The sequence below is a fragment of the Lithobates pipiens genome, unplaced genomic scaffold (genome assembly GCF_037356315.1).
Source record: "Lithobates pipiens isolate NorthernLeopardFrog02 unplaced genomic scaffold, aLitPip1_a1.2 Scaffold_18, whole genome shotgun sequence".
NCBI lineage: Eukaryota > Metazoa > Chordata > Amphibia > Anura > Ranidae > Lithobates > Lithobates pipiens.
Genome location: NW_027507758.1, coordinates 251685051 through 251711284, shown reverse-complemented (window position 1 = coordinate 251711284; position 26234 = coordinate 251685051). Strand labels below are relative to the sequence as shown.

Genomic DNA, 26234 nt, shown 5'->3' with positions numbered 1-26234 from the left:
AGGCCTAACTCCATGAACCTGCTAGCTGTGGGCTGTCATGCTGACCCTCTGACTGAATTCCCATTAATGCATTGCAGTAACGCACATCACTGCACAAGTATAGGTGTCTTGTGACGTACACAGCCATTCACTTTAAATAGCACCCTGAGGTTTGGCACATGAAAATGAAAAAACAGACTGAAACATTGTGAATTAGACCAAAATGGAAGTTTTCTGATATTACTCTGCCTTTCCTTATTGCCATTAATGTTCTGTGTCACTGAATTGGAAAAAAAACTGAAACCAGAGTGTCACTATAACAATCAGACAGCTAACATATTCAGGAGGACCACAACGCCAATCCCCATGTTACTCTTAGTAAAGGTTTGCTTTAAAACCCAATTGATGACTATACCTTTTTTAATTACTGTATAGGTCTCCATTCACAAAAATGAACTTGCATGCGATATTTAGGTGTCCAGACACACTTTGCCTAAATATCGCAATACGATCCTTTAACTGTCAATTCACTTTACCATTTTGCAGTTAATGTGGATAATGACAGAACTCTGGACGGCCGCACTCCAATGCTAAAACGATGCTTTATTCAAATAATATTTAGGACACAGCAAATGACATCACATCGAAATATGCTAACAGCTGATGTGTTTCGCACTAAGGCTAGTGCTTACTCAACGCGTCAGCTGTTAGCATCTTTCGCTGTAATGTCATTTGCTGTGTCCTAAATATTATTTGAATAAAGCATCGTTTTAGCATTGGAGTGCGGCCGTCCAGAGTTCTGTCATTATCCACATTATCTGCATGCTGTGGCTCACACCCGGGACCCGCCTTTGAGTTCCCAGGACCTGCCTTTGAGCGGTGGTGTATATCTAGCATTTTGCAGTATTTACTGCAAAATGCTAAAAACATTCGGTAAATACCACGTGAAAAGGCGTTAAACTCCATTGACAGAAGGAAATAAATTAAATGCATGCCGTAATTAAGTAGTGATCGAGGCAGAGTGGACACAGACACAGCCCGCTTTCCTTTATAGGCAGTTGGATGTAAACGGACCGCCTGTCTGTTTATATTCAACTGTCATCTGATCTGTTAGACGGATGAGGAACAGATTCCCCCCCCCCATTCCTCTGTTTGTAGCTGATAGGATCGGATTGGATGTTGGCGGGTGTATAACGGACACAACGGATGGTCAGATCGGGTCCACCAGAAAATCAGACAGGCAGGCCCGATTGGTCTGTCTGCGTGAAAGAAGCCTTACTTCCTATTGTGGTTCATAGTAAAATGTACTATGTGGCTCATTGTACAGAGTACAAAGATGTGCAAAAAAACAGGGAAAACAGCAGAATCACACATTTTGTTTCTTACAAAATGCTTTATTGAGCCTCAAGGACACTTGTTACTCTTCTGATCCGTAACTCTGGGCTTTGGGATATGGATTCATTCTTATTTCTGTGTGCAATAGATGTATTAGGGTTGATTTACCAAAACTGGAGAGTGAAAAATCTTGTGCAGCTCTTCATAGAAACATCAGCTTCCAGGTTGTACTGCCAAAGCTTAAAGTGATTTCAAAGTCTCTTTTTTTTTTTCTATAAAAATAACATACGTGTTATACTTACCTGCTCTGTTGCAGTGGATTTGCACAGATCCTCCTCTTCTCGGGTCCCTCTTCTGTGCTTCTGGCCCCTCCCTCCTGTTAAATGCCCCCTCAGCAAGCAGCTTGCTATGGGGGCACCCAAGCCGAGCTGCAGCTCTGTGTGTTCTTTCAGACACAGAGCTGCGGTTCGGCCTAGCCCCCTCTTTCTCCTGATTGTCTAACTGACTTTGACAGCAGCGGGAGCCAATGGCTCCAATGTTTCAGCTAATCAACAGGACAGAGATGGGGCTCCGGTAAGTATTAGGGGGGCTCCTGCACACAGAAGGCTTTTTATACTAATGCATAGAATGCATTAGGTTAAAAAAACCTTCTGACTTTACAACCTCTTTAATTGTACAAGATGAAGTTAGAAGCTGATCGGCTACCATGCACAGCTGCACCAGGTTTTGTACTCTCCAGTTTTAATAACTCAACCCCATTGTGTTTTGCTGACCTACTACAGAATTACATAATTTAGCTCTTTGCACTACTTAAAGTGTTATTACCCCAACACTTCATATTCCTGATATTTGCCTGCTGTACCATGTACTTGAATGAGAAAGTATCCTGATCTCTTTGTATTGCTTACTTAGTGTCCAATTTGTCCGCCGCAATATTGTAGTCCCGCTATAAGTCGCTGATCACCGTCATTACCAGTAAAAAATAATTAAAAAAAAGAAAAATTCCATAAAAATATCATAGTTTGTAGACGCTATAACTTTTGCCCAAGCCAATCAATATACGCTTATTGGGATTTTTTTACCAGAGATATGTAATAGAATACATATTGTTTTTTTTTCAAATTTGTCTGCCTTTTTTTGTCTGTAGCGCAAAAATAAAAACGCAGAAGTGATAAAATAACACCAAAAGAAAGCTCTATTTGGGGGGAAAAAAGAACAACAATTTAATTTGGGTACATCGTCGCATGACCGCACAATTGTCAGTTAAGGTAACGCAGTGTTGTATCGCAAAAAAATGGCCGGGTTTGAAGGGGGTAAAACCTTCCAGGGCTGAAGTGGTTAAAGGCATTCACTCTTTTTAATCCTTTATGAAAATAAATAAAATCCAGAATGGGTTACAGCACCTGGAGATACTAGAACCACAATAAACTTTCGCTTCTATAAGGTTCTATGATACTATTGGTAAATAAGCAGTAATATTGGTAAACTACCTGAGATCCATAGATTTTAAGTCATCTCTTGTAACATGCCACAGGATATCCTCCAACCGATAATCTTCTGCCAAAAACTAAAGCAAATGAGGAAGTATAAGTAGCATACTTTTATATTATTGGAAATCATTACAAAATATGCAGCAGATCTATATTTTCAGAAAATTACATGGTTTCAAATTGCTTGATTTTGCATCGTACTCTGCTACATTGGTGAAATTGTAAAATAAATCTGCTAAGCAACATATCCCCAATACAAATCCAGCACAAACATCAGCCTTTAAAACTTACAAGGGTGGAAAACAAGGAGCAGCACATTATTCAAGTGCACAACAAATCACACAATATCTGGTATTCACACCCTGCCAGTTAATAATGATGATCTATTTAGTGTGATTCTAATTCAACAGAGAAATTGGTTGCATACCTTTGCAAATATGTGTGGGTTTTGTGTCAGTTTAAAAAAAAAAAAAAAACCCTTGCAGTGGGGATCCCTCACACTGCAAGAGTCTAATGCTCATTTAGTCAAGGAGTAGAGGAACAGGCTGTAATACGTATACCTTTTGCCAGTGGCGGCCCATTTATACAGGAAGCAGGGGTGCCGCCCCCCCAATCTATGCGCCCAACCCCTAATCTACGTGCAGGGATCTGGATGTATGGATTCCAATGGGTTTTTTCTTTCTAGAAGCACATGATTAGAGCCTGATTGGCTTCAAAAAAGGGTGGGCTTGGGGCGCAGTGCTCCCACCCAGTTGTGTGGCAATAGGGAATTAATATTCCCTAATATCTTCCTGATTCCCCTCCCGGCCAATCAGAAAGCGGGTCCTGAGACCATTACCCGGCTGAGAAGAGAAGCGATCCTATTGGCCATCTAGGTGGAAGGAAGAGACACATGTGGAAGCAGCCCTGATGCTGAGGAGGAGGAGACACAGGGGAAGCCGCTGTCCTCGGCTTGGAGGAAGCACTGCCTGCGACCTAGATGGGGTAAGTGTGGGGCTGGTGACTAACCGACCAGGGGGATGGGAGGTGGATGTGGGTGCATTGTTTGTTTACCCCCCCCCCAAAAAATATACCATCAGCCGCCACTGTCTTATGCATTGCATTTCCAGCAACCAGTGCTCTCCAATTCCCTCTAAAACCCAGGAATAGGGGTAGGCCCTCATCATTCCTGTGATCACTGACGTGTCAAAGAGAAGCAGCTTCAGAGGCAAATTGCACAGGATGGTAGAATTTCACCGGAGTGAGGAATAAGGTAACTATTACAGCTTATTTCTTTAACCCCAAACATTTAACGCTTGACAGGGGAGGGTGCACCTTTTATGCTGTTACCTAAAATGAGGCATAAATGATTGGGTGTTATGCCAGGTCTTTCATGCATGAATTATCAGGTCAATGGGGCAGCTCTAAGATAAGCCTGCTTTTAATAATCATTTCAAACTCCCTGATAAAGACCTACAGTCATTTTAACCTGGAAAGAGAGTAGGTAGGTCCTCTTTTCTGACTGGAAGGGTGACATTTTTATTGTGTTTTTTTGAAATTCCACAATATGTTTCTTACATTTAAAGCCCAACTCCTAGATATTCCTTAGAAAAAAGGCTCTTCAAGCTGCAGTCCAGATTTGACTCCCACATTATCACTTCTTCACCATAAAATGCCCTTAATCTTCTGGGTTAAATCACACCAAGCATCACTTAGTTGAGGAAAGTGGATAAATAGTGGACAAATAATGCTGGCCCTTTAAGGTTATCTTATTGTTATTGCTAAGTATTGATTTTCATGTAAAGTATCTGTTTTCCGGACATGCGGCTTCTACATCCCAGATCTCCATGGTTTTCATTGGCTTGTAGTATAGTAAAAAAAATGGAAATTGAAGCGCCACTCCACCACTCAGAGGTGCAAATCAACTGCTAACGAGGCATGTGCTTGTATCCGCACTAGAAGAGAGAATATTAAAGGTCTAGCACACTTCTGCCCATTTATTTATTTATTTTCAATCAAGCCCTGCTTATAGGGGGGGTTTGAACCCCCAAACTGTGTTGGCTAGTCTTTGGATTGTCCCCCTGACTTTATTTGGAACAAATTTGTATCTTTACCTCTTAGCAGTGGTGTGGTGATTCGAATTCCATTTTTGTTACATTACCAAGCATTATTTATTCTTAGGGGGGGGGGTTTACTAAAACTGGTGCACACAGACTCTGGAGAAGCTGTGCATGGAAACCAATCAGCGTCTAGGTTTTATTGTCAAAGCTTAATTTAACAAGCTGAAGTTAGAAGCTGATTGGTTACGATGCACATCTGCACCAGATTCTGTGTGCACTAGTTTTAGTAAATCGCCATTCTTTACACTGCAGTTATGCTGAGAACATTGCTGATGTGTTCATGGTAGTGTCTCTCTGAATCAGTGAGGACTGCCCAGCCTGGGAAAGAGGTGAAGTGTAAGAGGACCCTGTGGCATCATGTGCCCGTCAAGAAGGCTACTAGAAATTGTAAGTGTACAAAACCAACCCTATATCGTAACAGCAATTCCTGATATGCTACCTTAGGTGTCAAGCACACCAGCATCAAAAACAGACCATTCAGGTCTGCCAGGCGAACATTCTTAAATAAATTTGAAAGCATTCTTTGGTCTTCTATGTCCATTTGTACTCTAGTTGGATTTTTCAAACCCAATGTTTTGATAAATTTACAAGAAATATTTGCAGCCAGGATTCGTTTAGTGTTGTTTTTGCATTGAACATAGCTGAATGGAAGTAAGGGTGACTAATGCATATACACCTACTTGTTCAAGATAGCTTTTAGTTTCTTCCTCTTGGTACAATCTTGTGCAATCTGCTTACATTTAACATTATAGGAGGACCAACCTGAACAAACCATTCAATTTGTTTCCAAATTTATTACATAGTTGATCAACCTTAGATTTATTACTTTTGTAGAGAATTTATATACCTTGTTTATTGTGTCCTCCTCCACATGATGCTGCCGCAACCAGTAAATAAGTTCAAGATCTTCGTTGCTTGAATTGGATGGTCTTGTGCGGGACACTGAAATCCCAGGAATATCTAAACAAAAATTATAGATAAAAATCATTATCAAGAATAGTTAGATGAAATTATTATTTCTGGCACATTATTATTATAACGGGAATGCTTAAAAGTATGTGCAAGATATTTGTCTTCATAGTAAAACAAATTTAAGTGTGGCAAATTACCTATGTGCCGTAGAGGATAAGTTCACCTTTTGTAACATATTACATAGTTAGTCAGGTTGAAAAAAGACACAAATCCATCTAGTTCAACTAATAAAAGGAAAACAAAATAGGGTGTAACATGTAATGAGTTACTATAAAGCACCTGCCTGCCCTTGTAAGGGTTGACTTACTAAAACTGGAGTTCAAAATCTGGTGCAGCTGTGCATGATAGCTAAACAGCTTTTAAATTTAGCTTGTTCAATTAAGCTTTGACAAAAAAAAAAAAAAACTGGAGGCTGATTGGTTTCTGTGCAAAGCTGCACTAGATTTAGCATTTTCCAGTCTTAGTAAATCAACCCCCCATTGTACGCAGATGGGCAACATTCCTCTTCCCTAATGTCAAATGTCATAACATGCCCACCATAATAGTAAACAGACCCCCCATCCCCAGTATGCAGAAAAGGGACCAAATGGTAAAAAAAATCTAAATGTTGACATTTTATAAAAAAATATAGACAATAAAGTTAATATATCATGCATGAACATAGTGTCAACCAGTTCTGAAAGGCCAATTTGAGGTATAAAAAATAAATTTTATTCAAGAGCACCTAAGCTGGAAAAATAAATAAATTGGGAAATCATTCAACATTGGATAAAAAAATATATACTGCAACTCTTGGACATGACAGTCCTCAATAAGAAAGAGAGAGAGAGAGAGAGAGATATCACCTCTTGCATGCTCATTTATAATGGTGAAACAATCTCTGTTACTTACTTATTGGCTGGGACCTGTGCTGAAGACGTTTGATCTCGTGATCCTTCTCTTCAATAGCCTGCCGTAGAAGAGCCTGGAAATCCCTCTCCTTCTGTAACAGCTCCTCCAGAAGCCTAAACAGCGGAGAAATATTAAATGCAGTAGTTAGAAGGCAATTGCAAAGAAAAATTGCTTTGAGCAAAATATATAATATTAATCCCCCTTGTACTACCCTATTAAATACAGCTATGGTCTAACTAAAGAGAGGGTGTCATTCTGGTGTCCAATATTATATACTAAACTTTTTTTATAAGTAGAGTTGACAAATTAATTATACTGAACAGAATTTTTTATTTTGTTTTACACAAAATTCACATACTCACATTCACATACAAACTATAGTTCCAAACAGCTACATAATTATCCTCCAACCAAGAACTTTACTTGCCTGTTTGACTCAATTTTCAGTCTTCCCAGTTGCATGTTGAGTGACCTCTGAGCATTCTGGGAGTCATGAGACATGGTGGAGCTGAGGGTGCTCACTCCTGATGTATGTACATTGTCCTCAGGCACTTGGCTGGGCTCTTGTGTGGCGTGTTCATTGTGATCCTCCTCAACCTCTATGTCATCTTGGTCTGCTGGGTCACTTTCAGAGGTGATACTAAAATGTGGCCTCAGTTCTGTGGATTTATAAATTATAAGTCAGAACATTTTCAAGATTGCATACACACTGACACAGATTTTTAATACTTCACTGCTAATTAATTATTGTATTATTGTTATTCAGTAATTTTTAATACTTTAGCCATCTAAAGCTAGTACTCTAGCCAAAAAGACAAATAGCCCACAAAAAGATACAACAACAACAAAGCCAGGTTTGATTCAATATTGGTTTTCAATCCAAGGATTTCTCTTTCGGTACTTTTTTCTGCTAATAGATGTCCTCAGTCCTTCAACCCACTTTTTCCTTTCCTGTGACTGGACAGTTAAAGGAGAAACAGTACAGTGAGGAGCTCATCTCTCTGTCACTCTTGTTTCTGCTGCTATCAGCATGCTTCTTCTCAGCACATGAACTGTATAGCTGGTACTGCCATTTCCTCTCACACTCCAGCCCTGCTCAAAAAGGATCACCAGGGGCTTAAAGCAGGTCACATCTGGGTACTTAGTCCACTCACATTTTTAATGATGTATTCATGATTTCAGAGTAGCATTACTTAACTACTTCCCGCCCAGCCTATTGTCAAATGATGGCTGGGGGGGGGGGTGGACATTCATCATTCCCAGTGGATGTCATATGGCATGCACGCCCAATGGGCTGGGCTGCAGAGTGATCTGTCACTGGCTGTGTCCACCAATCACAGCAGATCCCATGACAATTGTACACAATGGATGGCTTCCTTTCATGCCATTTATGTGTACAATTGTTTTACTAACTGTGATTGATCACATGGTACAAACAGGGCCAATCAAAGGTCACCTGTACCATGTGATTAGTTGTGGCCAATCACAGCTAATCACAACATTACACAGTGAATAAATCAAATTCATTCAGTAAAAATAGTTGCTTATACCAGTGAAATTGACTGGTATAAGCAATCATAATGTAAAAAAAAAATCCTGATCACTTCCCCAGATGAGTACATTGTTACTTTGGTAACTATGTATTGGTGTTGCTCTGGTCACAGTGTGTTAAAAAAATCGTAAAAAAAAAGATAAAAACAAATAATAATTTTTTTTAAATATATTTTTATTACTATTATTTTTTTTATTTTTTTTTACATGCTGTCACCAGTCAGTGTCCCTGATCACTGTCACACAAGTTATATGATGATGCTGTACTGCACTGGTGACAGTATGTAAAGAAAAAAAAAATTGTGAAAAAACAATTTAAAATTTCCTTATTTTCCAAAACATTGTGACAAAAAAATGGCAACTTCAAAAAACTTGCCATGCCTCTTACTAACTACATTGGTTTGTCTACCTTCCAAAAATGGGTCATTTGGGGGATATTTGTACTGTCCTGGTGTTTTCAGGCCTCAAGAAAATGAATAGGCCAATTTCCATATAAATAAAGCTCAGCACATATCGGCTTTAAATTGAATAGGGGATTATGAGCTAGAAGTGGAATGCAAATGAGTACTGAACTAATTTTGTCTCATTCTGCAAACATTGATTTAGGAGATTTGCAAGTATCTAAATCAGGGGTCAGCAACCTGTAGATCGCAGACAGGTCACTGGTAGATCATGGTCTGGGCTTGCTGACCCGCCATTCCAGAGCATCAAACAGTACAATGCAGAGTGACTACTTGTAAAGTTGGAGCTGTAGTAGGGAGCAACAGCCTCCTCTGTAGTGCTGGCTCCTGTCCCATGCGGAGTGATACCAACTGCACTTTTCCTCTTATCTCAGCTAGTAGTCTCCAGAGTGGCACCAAAAGCATGAAAGAAGAGTTTTTCAGGTTAGTGTGAAGCAATACACTAGGCATAATAGTATAGGGCTGCTTTCACAATGTGGTTTACCCACACTGCGAGTGTAGTGTAGCTGCAGCTTTACTTCGGGTTTTTTGTGCTTAGCCATAGACTTCTATTATACCCTGTAGATTTGGTGCACTTTCTGAACGGGTTTTACCACAACCCCCCCTCAACTATGTGTGAATGAGCCCTAAGAGTGACACTGCTGAATGCAAGGGCTCATTCACAAGTACAGTAGGCACTGCTGCTCCTCTGAAAAATGATCTTCTGAGTGTGTTTGACAGGTGGTGAGGAGGCAGCATGTTGTTGCCTCCACCACCTGATTCAAACTCATGATTGCTGTGCACACGATTGCGACACCGTATTACAGCAATTAGAAGTTTAAAGCAGGTGTGAGGGGGCAACACCATGCCCGGTGATCTTCGATTTCTTCCATGTTGTTCAGGTAGATCGCTACCTCTTTAAGGTTGCCTACCCCTGATCTAAATATTTAGAGCAGAGATTACGCCATTCAGAGGAAGCTTTTTATTTATTCACATAATACAAAGCTGCCTATGAATGGCTGACCGCCTCTCAGACTGACTCTGCATTGATCTGGGTGTGAGACGAGAAGTCTCTGTCTCACAGCCAGACCCCAGCACTGTGTACTATATGTAGCTGCAGCTACATGCAGCACATACTGTACAGTGCTTAGAGACACTGCAACACTGAGTGAAGGAAATAGTTTGTTTACACCAGTTTGGTCCAAACAAACTATTTAAATTGAAAGGAAATATGGAGATCAGCTTTAATACAGGATACATTTAAAGAATACCAGGATGAAGTAGGGGACATGTCATAAAGAAAGCTGCTAGCGTGCCTGCCTCTAGCCATTGTCAGTTTATACTGGAGAATATATAGATGGAGTTAAACAGCACTTAAGACAAGTGAATGAAAAAAGTACTATCCAATTTACTATAGTAATGAACTGTAATCACATATGGGATTATAAAGTCAACAGACAATTTTTGTTTGACTTACCTGGAACTAATGTGGTAATGGCTGTTTGCACAGCCTTTCGAATTATGCTGTCTAGAGCAAACATCCAATGGGGCTTGATATTGTGGTTTCGGAGCACTGTATTCACCTGGTTAAACAGAAAACATTCGCTAAGCTAATGCGTCACAATCATGCAAGATTGCAAATATTTGAGCAGCAATTGTTCTACTGTGCAAAAGTGAAGATTAGTCTCTTGTAACCGAAGTACATCTGATACTGATCTTTTGTAAAATTGTGAGCAATTATGAATATTTGAACAAAGGAAAAGACAACAATTTCAAATGTGTAATTTAGAAAAATGACTGCTTGCTTTAGGTAAATTTTGTATCTCAGTTTTGCATCAGTACTCATAAATGTATCCACTTGTACTAAGTTTCTTTAAATAACTGAACATAAAGAACTCATTGACATGTTAAATGTCGCAGACTAGGCACCTCACTCAACTTAATGAAAATTAAGATCTGATAAAACATTTATGGGAAACCTTATCCGCTTCCCATTATATTAGGTTCCAGTGGTGTGAGACCGGGACTAGTAGGGTTTGGTGAAGAATGGAAGCGTCCACTTAGGAATTGGAAATAAAGTTTCTCGCTTTAATAAAATTAACAAAGATGTCACTATCATGTGCCATGCTGCATGAATGGAAAAAAATAAAACAAAAAATAATGCAAATCTCATCCCTTTTAGCAGCCAGAAAACAGTTCTTCGCAATTTTTAAAAATGAAGTCCATTCTTTCCTATGATCTTTCTTTTACTTACCGCATCTTGAAAGCCAAACAAAGCCACTTGGATCTGGCTGATGGCATGACTGTCAAAGTCCAGCTCAAGTTTCAGTTTTGACAGGGTTGAAACAATGATTTTACGGTCAGTTGATCTTATGAACTCTCGTAGACTGATCACCAGAGTTGTTATATGGTCCCATTTTAATTTCGTTGCATCTGCACCCTATGAAAACCATATCATATTTCATTAACATGAATTACTAACAAATGCTCCTTACAAATGCAAATGGTAAATACGAACACAAGATACCTACATGTTTCTCAGTAATATATACTGATAAGATTAAGGCGTAACTCCATTTTTGTTGAGAAAAAAACATTCCCCTCTGGGTGATATATGTACAAGGATTAAACCAACCTTTGTTGCAGATTCCTACCTTTTGTTATTCTGAAGAAATCCCTGTATATTCCCCTGTGATAAGTGGGTCTAGTGGGAGGGGTTTTATAACAGTCTCTGAACTATGCACTTGCACAGCACTAATGAGTAAATCTGCTGGGACTGCATCCCTTTAGAAGTGTTCCTAATGGGAGTATCATCAAAAATGATTTTTTTGTTACAGGGGATGCCTGAAATTTGACTTGTATCTTAGGCAAACTTCTGGGAAAATTGGTGAGCCAATCACACAAGCAGGAAAGAATGTTTCTGGGGAGTGGCCAGTACACACTCTTTGTACAGAACAACTCCAGGTAGCCATATTGCACTGTATTGACAGAAAATTACAGCGGCTACAGATTGAAAAGGAAAGGTAATTTTTAATAACATTCAATTACAATATGACTTGTGTCACAATTGTATATGCTATATTATATTTTCTTTATTTCTTTTTTTTTCCTCATGAAAGGAGTTACCCTTTAACTATATATATATATATATATATATATATATATATATATATATATATATATATATATATATATATATAATTTTGATTAACCACTTCAGCCCCGGACCAATTAACAGCCTAAGGACCAGAGGTCTTTTTACAATTTCGCACTGCACTGCTTTAACTGGTAATTGCGCAGTCATGCAATGTTGTACCCAAACAAAATTTGCGTCCTTTTCTTCCCACAAATAGAGCTTTCTTTTGGTGGTATTTGATTGCCTCTGCGATTTTTATTTTTTGCGATATAAATGGAAAAAGACCGAAAATTTTGAGAAAAAAATATATTTTCTACATTCTAACTGGCTAACCAGCGTCACCAGTGACACTTATACGGTGATCGCTGGTGAAAGGGTTAACTAGGGGCAATCAGGGGGTTAAAACCATTATTGGGTAGTATATGGGGGTACCTAGCGCTATAAAAACCTGGCGGTGAACCTAAAAAAATAACTAGCTACCTAGCGACACTAATGCAGCGATCAGAAAAATGATCGCTTAGTGACACTGGCAAAAGGGGGTCAAAGGGTTAACTAGGGGCAATCAGGGGGTTAAAACCGTTATTGGGTAGTATATCAGGGTACCTAGCGCTATAAAAACCTGCCGGTGAACCTAAAAAAATAACTAGCTACCTAGCGACACTAGCGACATTAATGCAGCGATCAGAAAAATGATCGCTTAGTGACACTGGCAAAAGGGGGTGAAAGGGTTAATTAGGGGCAATCAGGGGGTTAAAACCATTATTGGGTAGTATATCGGGGTACCTAGCGCTATCAAAACCTGGCGGTGAACCTAAAAAAATAACTAGCTACCTAGCCACACTAGCGACACTAATGCAGCGATCAGAAAAATTATCGCTTAGTGACACTGGCAAAAGGGGGTGAAAGGGTTAACTCTAAGGGCAATCAGGGGGTTAAATCTTTATTGGGGGGTGGTAGGGGGCTACCCTGGACCTAACACTAACTGCCCTGACACTTTTTATTTTTACAACTGACACTGAATGCAGTGATCAGTAAATAAATGATCACTGCAATCAGTGACACTGTGACTGGGGGGGGGGCGGGGGGACATCGGGGGGCGATCGGGGGGGGGGGGGTTTGTGTGCCTATGTGTTAGTTAGTGTCAGTGTAGTGTTTGGTGCAGACTTACTGTGTCTTCTCCTCGTAGTCCGGTCAATAAGACCGCCCCGAGGAGAATGACATCACTTCCTCCCTGCCTGTGTATACAATACACAGTGGGAGGAAGCTTCTCATTCGCCAGGAGCGATCGAGAGGGGACGGCCATCCCCTCATCCCGGATCGCTCCTGAAGCGAACCGGACTGCCGCATCCAGCGGGAGGGAGTCCGATCGGACCCCCCACCCGCTGGAAGGCAAGCACGTACATGTACGTGCTTGTGCCTGTACATGCCATTGTAATGACGTACAATGGCATGCGGCGGTCCTTAAGTGGTTAAATGATCAAATTATGAAAAATTGTAAATTATCTTTACTTCACAGAAAAATTTGTGTGACTTGGTAAAGGGTACATTGTAAACCTATATTGACTCATGCAAACTTGACTTATAAAAAAAATAAATAAAGTTCCTATATGGGTAACATACTAGGTCAAATAATGACCTGGAGTAAAAATTTGATGTGATACCACATACAGAATTTTCCATATTAAAATTGTAATGGACGGTATGTAGTCCTTGTCCATAGTGTTATATGTATTCCTTTTAGAAATAAATCCTTGTCAGGATTTGTAAAAAGAGATGTGACTTTGTCTAATTTGTGACATTTCCCTTAATGGCGGCAGCTGAAAAAAACGACAGAAAATTGAAGTGAAGAACCAGGATCATAATCAATAAAAAGTGATAGGTCAAGCCTGACTGACAGAACTGTGTGAAGTCATGATCAAGGTAATAAACAGGACACAAAACAGGAAAATGCAGTGACCCAAAAGGAGGAGGATCAGGGCTTTAAAATCACCTTAGTCTGCATTTAAACATGGAAAAAAATAGGACTTTTGTATTGTAATATCTTTGATTGACATGGGAAATCAAAATAGGTTATGCTGCCATCTACAGGAGGTTGGGGCACTGGCAAACAGAAAAAGAGTTCATTAAACCCCTCTTCTACACAGAATGCCTTATGCCACGTACACACGACCGGACTTTCTGGCAGACTAGGTCTAACGGTCTTCCCGACTGACTTTTGGCGGAGTTCCGACGGACTTTCCGAACGAACGGACTTGGTCACACATGAACAGAAAAAGTTTGTTCGAAAGTCTGTTCGTTTTGAACATGATGACGTAAACGGGATTAAACAAGGAAGTTCAATAGCCAGTAGCCAATAGCTTCCCTTGCGTCGTATTTGGTCCATCGGACCAGCACACAGACGAACGGTTGATAAAATGGCCTGGCAACCAAACTTGCAACAAGATATCCTAGAAGGTGAGAATCTTATACCATAATTTCCAAAAGTATAATTAAATGATCCCTGAGGCTGGAAGACAATCCAACCAACCCTGAGGCTAGACTGACTGAATAAAAGGGGGTTAGAAAAAAAAAAAAAAGAGGTACTTCTACATGGGTGGGAAGAAATTAAGATGATATTGCAACCCCAGACTGGTGCAAGGAACACTAATGCCCCGTGCACACGACCAGACTTTTCAACATCAAAAGTCTGACGGAATGATTCCGGCAGACTATTCGAACGTGTGTGGGCTGTAGCGGACTTTTGATTTGCAAAAGTCTGACAGACTTTAGAAATGGAACATGTTTCAAATTTTTCCGACAGAACTCTGCCGGACCCAGAAATCCGCTTGTGTGTGTGCTAGTCTGACGGACTAAAACCGACACGAGGGCAGCTATTGGCTACTGGCTATGAACTTCCTTATTCTAGTCCAGTCATACGTCATCACGTTCGAATCCGTCGGACTTTGGTGTGATTGTGTGTGGCCAAGTCCGTTCATTCGGAAAGTCCATCAGAACTCCGTCGAAAGTCTGCCGGACTTAAGTCCTGTTGTGTGTGTACGCGGCATTAGAGAACAGAAGGATGAGTAAAAACCATTAACTTAAAAACAAAAGGATTGTTTCTGGCATCTGACAACCAAAAGCTGCAAAGCCTATTAAAAACTATTTATGAGGAACTTTGGGGAACCCAAATGGGAGGTTCTGCTTGTTTGCATACTCCCCCCTCCCCCTCCATTACCACATTTGTCTCTTTTTTTTTTGGGGGGGGGGGGGGGGGAGTGGGTACCTGGTTTTGACAGGTACTCGCTCCCACTTCCAGTCAGATCACAACTCCCTCCCCTCTATCCCCCCGCAGCCTTTTGGAACCTGTGATGTGTTCCAGAAGACTGTGGGACCATTTACAAAGCCCAGTGCGGCTCGCATATGCACAGTAGGAAACCAGGCGTGAAGCCTCAAGGCTTCAGTGCCAGTTTCCCTTATGTAAGATGCCGGTGCTTGGACCTGAAGCCGAATGAAGAATCGGCTAGGGAGTGGACATTGCTGGATCCCTGGACAGGTAAGTGTCCATATATTAAAAGCCAGTAGCTACAGTATTTGTAGCTGCTGACTTTTAATTTTTTGGGGGGAAGACTGGAGCTCCTCTTTAACTTTGAGCACAGAACATGATTTTTAAGATTTTTCTAACTGCCCCAGTCCTTAGCTATGTTGCTAGAAGCATTCACCTTCTTAGGGACAGAACCAAGGAAGGGATGCAAAGGAATGTCTTCAAGAGGCTGTGGATCAGCCACAGAAATAGGACCCATCTCCAGATGATTAGGTCCCATGAAGGCATCTGGATATATTTCATACTCAACAGGAATTACCAGATGTACAACTCAGGGAAGTACAGAGCCCCCAGCAATAATTTCTTTCTGTTATGCAGGTAAATAGGAGCATCCAGGAGTGCACCTTTTTCTTCAGTGTGGAAATTCCTGGTTGAGTAGAGCCAGATGTCAATGCATTGTCTCCTAGGCAGACAAAGCAGTTGAGTAGTACCCTCAGTGTCATCCAGTGTAGAGACCAGGCCCTTTGTCTAGTCGCGGGGAGTCTTGTTGTGGCAGATAAACTAAGCTATTAATGTATCTCAGGTACCTCAGCTGAAATATGTTTAATAAAATTAGGCAAATGTAAAACACGATACTTACAACTGTAGTTTTTTTTGTGATAATCATCCACACAAGGTCAGCTCTGGATCTTCCCTAATCTATTCACCCTGCCTATAAAGAGTAGTGTTACAGTATCAATGTTCTCCCAAAACAGAAAACCTTCTGCCAATCTCTTTGTACTCTTGCACTCCTTTAGTGAGTTATTACACTATGCTACTAAATTAAATTAGCAGTGACGTAGCAGAATGTGTTTTGTATGGGGGGATGGGGGGGGGGGGGGGCTCCTGGATTTGCAACCAGTAGTAGACTGAAGAAATAATGTGCACCTCTATTATACACATGATAGAAATGTATCTATACTCCAACTAAAGTCTGATAAAGCCACAGAAATATATGCCAGAAAGATAACCATCCCTTACAAAAATGCACCAAAACCTGAATTCCAACAATCCATTAACGAGGTCAAATTTGGCCATCTTTTAATTTACAGTCTGTTCAGCCTCTTCTTACCTGACCTAAAGCTTCCACCAGGTTTCTAACTACAGTGTCTTGGTCCTCAGTGAGGATGCGATGCAAAGTGGCTCTTCTTTCACTATCTTTCTTCAGCATGAAGAATCCAGGGTCTCTTTCCTCTGGAGATGGAGGGGCACTGTGATCTTCAAATTGCTCATCTGGAATCCTAATATGGATAAGAAAATAGCATTAATGCATAATGTATTTATGATTATTTTAAAACATAATTAATCATTACTGTTGCAAGACTGCTTTTTTTATTTTTTAATAGTGACCTTACTTTTCTAGAAATATCATTGTATTTATCTAAGGATTTGTTTTAAAAAAAACAATGGGATTATTAAACTTTGAATCAGAATTCATATTTAGGATAAAATAGCACTATGGATCCCAGCAAATGATATATCTCATAAAACTTTTGAACATCTCATATTCCTTTAAGCAGATTTGTATAATGGCTGGAAATGTTTACGACGCTTGGGAGTTCAGGGAATCCAGGGATTATGCTCCCTAAAAATATTAGATGGTGGCTAGCCATACATGCATGACTGACCATTGAACAATCTTTTTAACAAAAGATCTTAAAAAAAAAAATGGATGGTGCAATCCTTGTTCCGATCCATCTTCGGCACTGAGGTGCCCTTAGATCCCAAAATGTATCTGTTAGGTCTACCACCCATCTCCTTCACTAAAATGTCACAGAAACTACTGTCGCATGTGTTAACTGCAGCACGCTGCCTGGTGGCCCTAAAGTGGAAACAGACGGACCCCCCCCCTCCCTATTTGAACTGCACACCAGGATCAAAGATGTTAAGAGAATGGAATACCTGACAGCCTCCCTGAATGACACCCTTGATAAGCACGATAGAATATGGGAATCTTGGGTCCTATTGGAGACTCCCCCAGCCTTATGATACACGGCTCTCTCCACACGGGGCCTAATGCTGCCTGAGGTGGCTGTCTTTGGGACAATACTGGGCCCCTGGGGCGGGCGGTTGCCTTAACCCTCTTCCACTCTATTTCTAATCTTTCTTTCCTTTTCTTGACTTAGCTTTTCCCATCTTTAATGCTCCTATTTCTATTTGTTGAAGAGACCTAGTACAGGAGGTTCGCTATTGTGACCCTTTTATTATATTGTAGCTCAGTATGATGTCAGGGGTCATAAACTTCATGAACTGGCAGCAAGCCCTACCCTTGGCTGTGATGTTGGATCAACTGGCAATCTGATGTTGTGATTATTATTGTACTATATATCCTCCTGTGCTCTTTATTGGAAATGCTTTGTTCTCTTTTTTTCCCCTTTTATTGATGCCCTCTTATTTCTGTTCCCCTTTCTTTTTTTTGAAATGAATAAAATTGTCAGTTTAAAATAAATAAATAAATGCAATCTCTCATTGGGAAAACTTGCATTTGTGTTTTTATGGGGGGTAGGGGGATGCAGGCCTGTCTTAATGTGTATGTTTAGTAGAAAGCGTGGAACTCTGCATAGAAACAGATCAGCTTCCATGTTTTTTTTTTTTTTTGTGAAAGCTTAATTGAAAAAGCTGAAGTTAGAAGCTGATTGGCTACCATGCACAGCAGCAGCAGATTTTGCACTCTCCAGTGTTAGTATATAAACCCTGATGTCTCGTGAGCTGCTGGCTCCTGCTTAAGTTGAAATGTTCCTCCTTCACTCCCCCCCACCCCTTTTACCCCTACCATCATAATCTTTCTGGCTGGTGGGGATTTAGAGAGCTGAAGGAGCTGTGACAGGCACCCATCAAGTGTACCCAACTTTGCCCGCCCTCTCCACCAACCTCATAAATTCAGCTGTACTATAGCTTCTATGCAAAAACAAAAAAAAAAAACAATCTATGAATGGAGAACAGGTGGATGACTGAAAGGTCCACCTCCTCCATTCGTAGATCATGTTTCATTCATAAAAGCTATAGTACTATGAATGCAGGAGTTGGGTGGAAAAGATGGGCATAGTCTGCACTCTTGATGAGTGATTGTCACAGCTCCCTCAGCTCTATTAACCCCCATTGCATCAGAATATTATGGAGACAGGCCATTGTCACAGCTCCCTCAGCTCTATTAACCTCCCCATTGCATCAGAATATTATGGAGACATGCCATTAATAAAAAGTAATGCTCCTTATGCTGATATTTTCTTTTTATAAACTAAAGCTTGCCATTCATGGGGCATACAATACATGGCCATATCAGCAGGTTGACTGAAAAAAACGGACCCGATTCCCTCATCCACACATTTGAGGTGGATGGGGTAATCTTCCCCGCTATGTCATTGAATTCGGGCTACAGGAAGACTCCCCCATAGATTAGCACTGCAACCTATTGTCTGTGTCACTGATCAAGCTGAAATATACTGACAAGGTGGTTGAACAGAAGTCGAGCGGTAGATTGACTTCTGTTTAACTACAGAGGTCACACATGGATCAAAATTAATTCTTTTCCTACTGAACTGGCTAAATTTTGATCTCTGCATGTATAGCTTTCGGCTTTAAAGAAACAATGTTGACTGGACAGAAAAAGCTGATAAACGTTCTTTTTTAGCGAGGTCATCCATGGAGTATCAGCCTGGTGCTGAAGGTGCCTACAAAAAATGTCTCTGATCCAACCAAAAATGCCCAAAGAAGGCAAACTATCTGTGTAGGTACAGTACCTTTTTAGTGGAGCTGTTTCACGTACTAAAGATGGTATTCTGACAAATCCATTCAGATAAAATGATTCTCTATCACTGCCAAGACTAGTCTAAAATCCGACGTGACTCAAACTGTACCTATGTACATCTGTTCATGCATATAATCTAAGCTACATGCTAACAAGGATATTTGTTTTTTTTATTCAGTGAGCTCATCCAGTAATACAATTTGAGCAACATATTGCCACCTGCTGCTTCTTCTATCAATTGCATTTAAATTGGCAGCTTTCACTAGCACATTAGTGAACCAGAAGAGATAAAATAGCTTCCTGTAATTTATGGGTGAATCATAGACAGCACTTTATTGCATCTGAGCATACTGAGGAAAACTCTTAGGGGTGTATTTATTTAAAACATTGCAGAGATTTTCGTTTTATGAAACTGCATGTACAACTGTTATGTGCTAATGGAGGATTGTTATTCGGCTATATTTCCTCCAAGCTGAATATTCTTCTTCATACAGAATAAGTGGGGAAAATACTCCACTAGATGAAGCCACTGATCATAGGAAAAAAATAAGTATTTACTTTGACCATAAACTACAATTATTTTATCCAACTTTCATCTCCCACAGACCTCGCCCTTCGTCACTTGTCTTCTACCCTCAGCCAGACAGGCAAGGCAAACAAAAGGACATTACATCTACAAACTTCCTTTCTCTGTACCATCCTTCCCTGAACTTATCTAACTCTCAAACTATCTTGTTTCCACACGTGGGTAACACACCTTCCTACTAGTTGCAGTTGTATTTTCCACTGTTATCTTGTTCTCTTTATTGCCACACTACTATTTCTGTGGGTGGGCTACTCTGCCCCCTTCCCTCCTACTATCTAATGTCTCGTTCTCATACAGTGGATAATGCCTGGGTAGAGGGGGAGGATGTGGTACCCTTACTGCTATTATGTTCTTTTGTTATAAGCCTGTATTATTTCAGCCTATCCAGGTTGCCTAGGATTGGAAGCAGGAGCACTACTGCACCTGGCCTTTAAAACCTTCAATAGCCCCTCCCTGAGTTCTAGAATTTAGGAGGACCCAGAAAGCTAGACATTCTCATACGCAGTTACCTATTTTCTAAACCAGGCAATAGCTTAACCTACCCCCAACCTATTTGAGCTCTCCAGTCCCCCCCGCCCCACCACCAAATCTAGACCTAGGAATGAGGACCTCCCTCGGTGTTAATGGCCTGAATACAACTGATCAACAATTCTCTGCTAGCTACGGAAAAACAAAGCAGATATACGGAGCTGGCAAGAAACACATTTCAAAAGTATTTTTTCCTACCTTTTAAAATAAATGTTATCATCAACCCCAAATCCAAAGCAGAGCCAATGACTGCAGTTTTAGTGGTCTTTGTGCACCTAATAGCAGATAAGAGGCACTACACAGACAATTGCTCTTCAGAATAAGTGGTGCTTTGCAATTTCTTTTTTTTTTTTTACTATTAAATGCTTTGCTTCAATGCAGTATTATACACTGTGTCCTTAGCCACATCTAGACTTTGCTTCAATGCAGTATTATACACTGTGTCCGCAGCCACATCTAGACTTTGCTTCAGTGCAGTATTATACACTGTGTCCACAGCCACATCTAGGCTTTCATTCGATATAGTATTATACACTGGGGGAAATTTACTAAAACTAGGGCACTCAGAGTCTGGTGTAGTTGTGCATTGTAGCCAATCAGCTTTCTAACTTCAGCTTGTTCAATTAAGCTTCCACCATAAAACCCAGAAACTGATTGGTTTCTATGCATAGCTGCACCAGTTTTTGCATGCTTCAGCTTTAGTAAAAAAATCCCCATAGTGTCCACAGCCACATCTAGGCTTTGCTTCAATGCACTATTGTACATTGTGTCCACAGCCACATCTAGGCTTTGCTTCAATGCACTATTGTACATTGTGTCCACAGCCACATCTAGGCTTTGCTTCAATGCACTATTATACACTGCTAGCCACATCTAGAAAGTGTTAGCTTTTTATTTTGTATAAACTGTAATATCTAGAAAGGACATTCTTATCAGTAACCAAGGAAATGCTTGACCCCTAATCTTCCTGTTGATTTTCAGTTAAATATAGATACATGCTAGACATTCTACAGCTGACAAAACACATGCACTAACACACAAACTCAATATTCACCCAAGAAAAAAACTCCTTGGACTCTTGCCCTCTTTTTCCACACAAGACCTTGTTCTTGATTTAAAAGAGAAAGGCTCTGATCTTAAGTCAGTATCTGGAGAAACTGATCCATATTCACTGCTACTGCTTGTATCTTCCACCATTACTGGAACTGGCAATGATATACTTCTAAGATATTCTGTAAAGAAATAAGAAATAAATGTATCCATTACTATATGCATGTATTAACACTAATGCTCTCATCAAATAAACACCATATGAGTCCAATTTTTACTGTTGTGTATATATAACTATACCAGTGTGCATGTCACCTTCAGGATACAGATCCTAAAGCATTTGAATCCTGAATGATATGCTAGCTCAGCAGGTATTATATTGAAATACATTAAATGTGATGAAGCTGTCTTATTGTTCCTCTGGGGGGTGCTGGAACCCATCACTTCAGATAAGTTTCACACAAAGATCATTTGCCTTTTAACACATTTATTATACTGGAAACTACCATGTGTGCATTCCTTGTTCTTTTGGAAAATAACTAATAATGAATACAATGACTTAAAGACTTAAAGGCTACCCCCAAAATGTGCTCAGATTTGGGACCCATGACATATTGTTGATTGTGCTGGATAAAAAAAGTATAATTTCTACACTGGCAGTGCTGATATTTAAAATACTGTGTATATATATATATATATATATATATATATATATATATATATATATATATAAACATTATTAAAACTGATGTGGCGGTAGAATTAAGAGTTAATGTGTTTGATTTACCAAACAATAACAGACTGTTCTCTTTAAGCAAATAATGGGAAGCTAAATTAACCTCAATCATCCATTCACGTTCAGGAAAAAAACAAACAGTTTTTCGTCCTGTTTAATCCCCTTGCACATGATTGGGTATTTAGAGTGAACAATGGGTCTCTCGCTCCTGGTTCATCTTATGTACTAACTTCAGTGAATATTCACTTTGCTATGATAACAGTTTCTACTTCTTTAGTAAATTAACTCCAATGTGTCTATCTTGCATTTCAAGTCATAGAAGGTGCAACAGTGTTTCTAAAGGTTACATTTTTTTCCTTAAAATAATAAACTCCTATTTTCCTGCTCTGTGAAATGGTCCTTCTCTTTTCGGGTCCCCTGCTGGTGCTTTTGGCCCCTCCCCCTTTCTGAGTGCCCCCATAGCAAGCTGCCTTTGTTTGTTCATGAGACACGCAGAGTGTGATTCAGCCCGGACCCCCACTCCCCCCCCCTGCTGTTCTTCTTTACATTGCTGGATCGGGATCGAGCTTGGGTAAGTATTATAGGGGGCAGAGGGGAGAGCTACACACTGAAGTTTTTTTTACCTTCATGCATAAAAATGCATGAAGGTAAAAAACCTTCATCCTTTACAACCACTTTAGAAGAAGTAAATCTGATCCAGTAAGAAAGATGTTCTGACCAGAACCAATCATGAGGACATATAAATCACAAGTGCCGACAGGGGCCACCTGTTTCTTACAATCTCCCAGAGATTGATTATTGTAAGTGAAGCACCCTCTCATTTCTGCCGCCCCCCCACTGTTTTAAAAGACACTGGGGCTGATTTACTAAAACTAGAGAGTGCAAAATCCGGTGAAGCTCTGCATAGAAACCAATCAGCTTCAGCTTGTTCAATTAGTCTCTGACACAAAAAACTGGAAGCTGATTGGTTTCTAAGCAGAGCTGCGCCAGATTTTGCACTCCCCAGTTTTAGTATATCAATCCCACTGAGGCAGCTGGTTTTACCACAGCAGGAGCAAAATGTTTCCGCTTCTGCGTTAATCTTTTCCCTCTTTCATTAATCAATCAGTGTAGCAGCTAATCATATTGCTTGATACCTTGGGATTGATTTACTAAAGGCAACTAGGCCATCCACCTTGCAAGGGAATTTTACACAGAACTTATTAAACGGGGGAAAAATGTCAATTTACAAAGAATCATGTGCAAGGTAAATAGCAGTTTTTTGCACATGGTCAGATTTCACTTTACTCACTAAGCTTACGGAAAATGCCCTTGCAAAGTGATCAGTCTATTGCCTTTAGAAGATCAACCCTGCTTGTGTGTGGCATTTGTTACTACTGTTTACTACACCGGGCCTAAAGGCCACCACACCGAGTTCGATTTTCTCTCCTTCTCGCTGGAACTACAGAGCACCTCCCCCTATGTTGTCGAGGAGAGGTGGGTGTTCCATAGCTCAAAGAACAGAGCTGACATCATCCAGTCCAGAAAATTTCTGTTCTCAGAATCTAGCACAACAGGAAATATGCAGCCAGGTCCATTTCTGCCAGGATCAACAGATGCTTTTCTGCACTTGCATGTACAGATAGATAGATAGATAGATAGTGAGATGTCTTACCACTTGTTCCAGGAGAAAGGGCTGTGTAAAAAAAAAAAATGCAAAATCAGTATTTGACAAGATGACAAGTTTTATAAGCAGTGAAATATTCTGTACAAAGATGCATAAATATGTAAAAAAAATATTTCAAACTCGACAAATTTGCAAAGTCCGCTTGTTAACGGGGTTTTGAGCCCTCTACTGTAAATTTAGCAAAATGTCTCAAGCAGCATTTTTCATCTGTTTCAAGACTTCGCCGTATTCACAGCGTTCATTACTGCAGGTAGATATTCGCATCATGTTGGAAAAATATTAAAACTAAACTCCGGGCAGGACAATTCTTAGATACTGTAATATAAAAGGTCCTTTCTTACCTTTCACTAAATTCTTTAGCTCTTTTCATACACGCACTCTTATAAATCTTTCATTGAATCAATGCTGCGTCACCCTGATTTCCTTTTTTACAACATTTCTGCTATGCCCCTGGCAGTCTGTCTTTTACCTTCCCCTCAGTACGTCTGTGCTACAGCAAGCAGGACGTCATCAAGCAGGATGTCATCATGTGGCTACTCGATGTAGTAGGCAGGACTCTGGAATCAGAATCTCGATCTGACTCTAATTTTCATTGTGCTTTGGGAGGACAGGCCAGGAAACTTCTGGTCTGTCCCACCCACCACAACCTCACACTGTAATCTGCCTATTCACAAATAACATTCCCACAGAATCATGGGAACTGTAGTTTGCAATTGTGAGGCTGTTTGTGGATGTGACATTCCTGCCTCTCTGAGTGCCCAGCCAGTGTTGTTTAAAAGATGCAGGAGCTATAACATCACAGCTTTTTCAAAGGTATATTTCTACTTAACTGGCCTCTTTTTCTTTTAGTAATAAGCTTTTTTTATATGCATACTAAACAACTACAAAGGTGACATTTTACAGGTATCCCAGAGTTCAGCTTTAGAGCCCATTCACACAGGGGCAACACGACTTGTAGGCGACTTGAGTCAGGCAACTTGGACACGACTTGAGTTAAGATCACAGCGCGACTTGGGACGACTTCAAAACGACTTGTGATGACTTCAAGCCCGACTTGGGACGACTTACAAGTCGCCCCAGGCCAGGCGACTTTTGCCGAGGCCAAGCAGAGAATGAGCTCAAGGGGGAACTCCACGGCAAATTTCTGAAAAAAATTTGGCGTGGGTTCCCCCTCTGAGAGCATACCAGGCCCTTAGGTCTGGTATGGATTCCAAGGGGAACCCCCTACGCCGAAAAAACGGCGTGGGGGTCCCCCCCAGATCCACACCAGACCCTTATCCGAGCACGCTACCCGGCCGGCCAGGAAAGGGGGTGGGGACGAGCGTGCGGCCCCCCCACCCCAAAGCACCTTGTCCCCATGTCGATGAGGACAAGGGCCTCTTCCCGACAACCCTGGCCATTGGTTGTCGGGGTCTGCGGGCGGGGGGCTTATCGGAATCCGGGAGCCCCCTTTAATAAGGGGGCCCCCGGATACCGGCCCCCCACCCTATGTGAATGAGTATGGGGTACAATGTACCCCTACCCATTCACCTGTGGAAAAAAAGTACAAAAAAAAAACACAACACAGGGAAAAAATATTTTATTGCACAGCTCCGGGGGTCTTCCGTCTTCGGGGGTCTTCTCGCCGGACTCCTCCGCTATCTTCTTGTAGCTATTTTACTAGCGGAGGAGTCCGGCTTTCTTCCTCCCCGCCGCCGGCCTCTTCTCCCGACTTCGGGGGTCTTGTCCCCCTCTTCGGTTCTTCTGCCGGGCCACCGCGCCTTCTTATAGCTCTTTTGCAGGCGGTGGCCCGGTCTTCTGTCGCCGCCGCCGCCTTCCGTTCTTCTTCTTCTTCTTCTTCTTCTTCTCCAGGAGATGTTGACACGACGCTCTCTCCGGCCACAATGCCAGGGACGCGCTCCGCTGCCACTTATATAGGGACAATGGGGCGGTGTCACATGGGTTGATGTCACATGGGTTGGTCACATGGGTTGATGTCACATGGTGACCCCGCCCCCTTACCATGTGACATCAACCCATGTGACCAACCCATGTGACATCAACCCATGTGACACCGCCCCATTGTCCCTATATAAGTGGCAGCGGAGCGCGTCCCTGGCATTGTGGCCGGAGAGAGCGTCGTGTCAACATCTCCTGGAGAAGAAGAAGAAGAACGGAAGGCGGCGGCGGCGACAGAAGACCGGGCCACCGCCTGCAAAAGAGCTATAAGAAGGCGCGGTGGCCCGGCAGAAGAACCGAAGAGGGGGACAAGACCCCCGAAGTCGGGAGAAGAGGCCGGCGGCGGGGAGGAAGAAAGCCGGACTCCTCCGCTAGTAAAAGAGCTACAAGAAGATAGCGGAGGAGTCCGGCGAGAAGACCCCCGAAGACGGAAGACCCCCGGAGCTGTGCAATAAAATATTTTTTCCCTGTGTTGTGTTTTTTTTTGTACTTTTTTTCCACAGGTGAATGGGTAGGGGTACATTGTACCC

At 41.2% G+C, this 26234-nt stretch overlaps 1 protein-coding gene across 2 annotated transcripts in view; it reads right to left on the bottom strand.

Annotated features, from left to right (window-relative positions):
- Nucleotides 1-26234, bottom strand: part of MAP3K5 (mitogen-activated protein kinase kinase kinase 5) — a 222179-nt gene that overhangs the window by 2680 nt on the left and 193265 nt on the right. For both annotated transcript variants that reach the window (XM_077486787.1, XM_077486786.1), the window contains exons 21-29: nucleotides 23755-23775; nucleotides 21369-21546; nucleotides 16525-16693; nucleotides 11012-11197; nucleotides 10235-10340; nucleotides 7194-7425; nucleotides 6767-6879; nucleotides 5751-5863; nucleotides 2805-2881 (exon numbers count right to left, since the gene is read on the bottom strand). In XM_077486787.1, coding sequence (XP_077342913.1) covers nucleotides 2805-2881; nucleotides 5751-5863; nucleotides 6767-6879; nucleotides 7194-7425; nucleotides 10235-10340; nucleotides 11012-11197; nucleotides 16525-16693; nucleotides 21369-21546; nucleotides 23755-23775 — 1195 coding nt within the window. The remainder of the gene's footprint in view (nucleotides 1-2804; nucleotides 2882-5750; nucleotides 5864-6766; nucleotides 6880-7193; nucleotides 7426-10234; nucleotides 10341-11011; nucleotides 11198-16524; nucleotides 16694-21368; nucleotides 21547-23754; nucleotides 23776-26234) is intronic.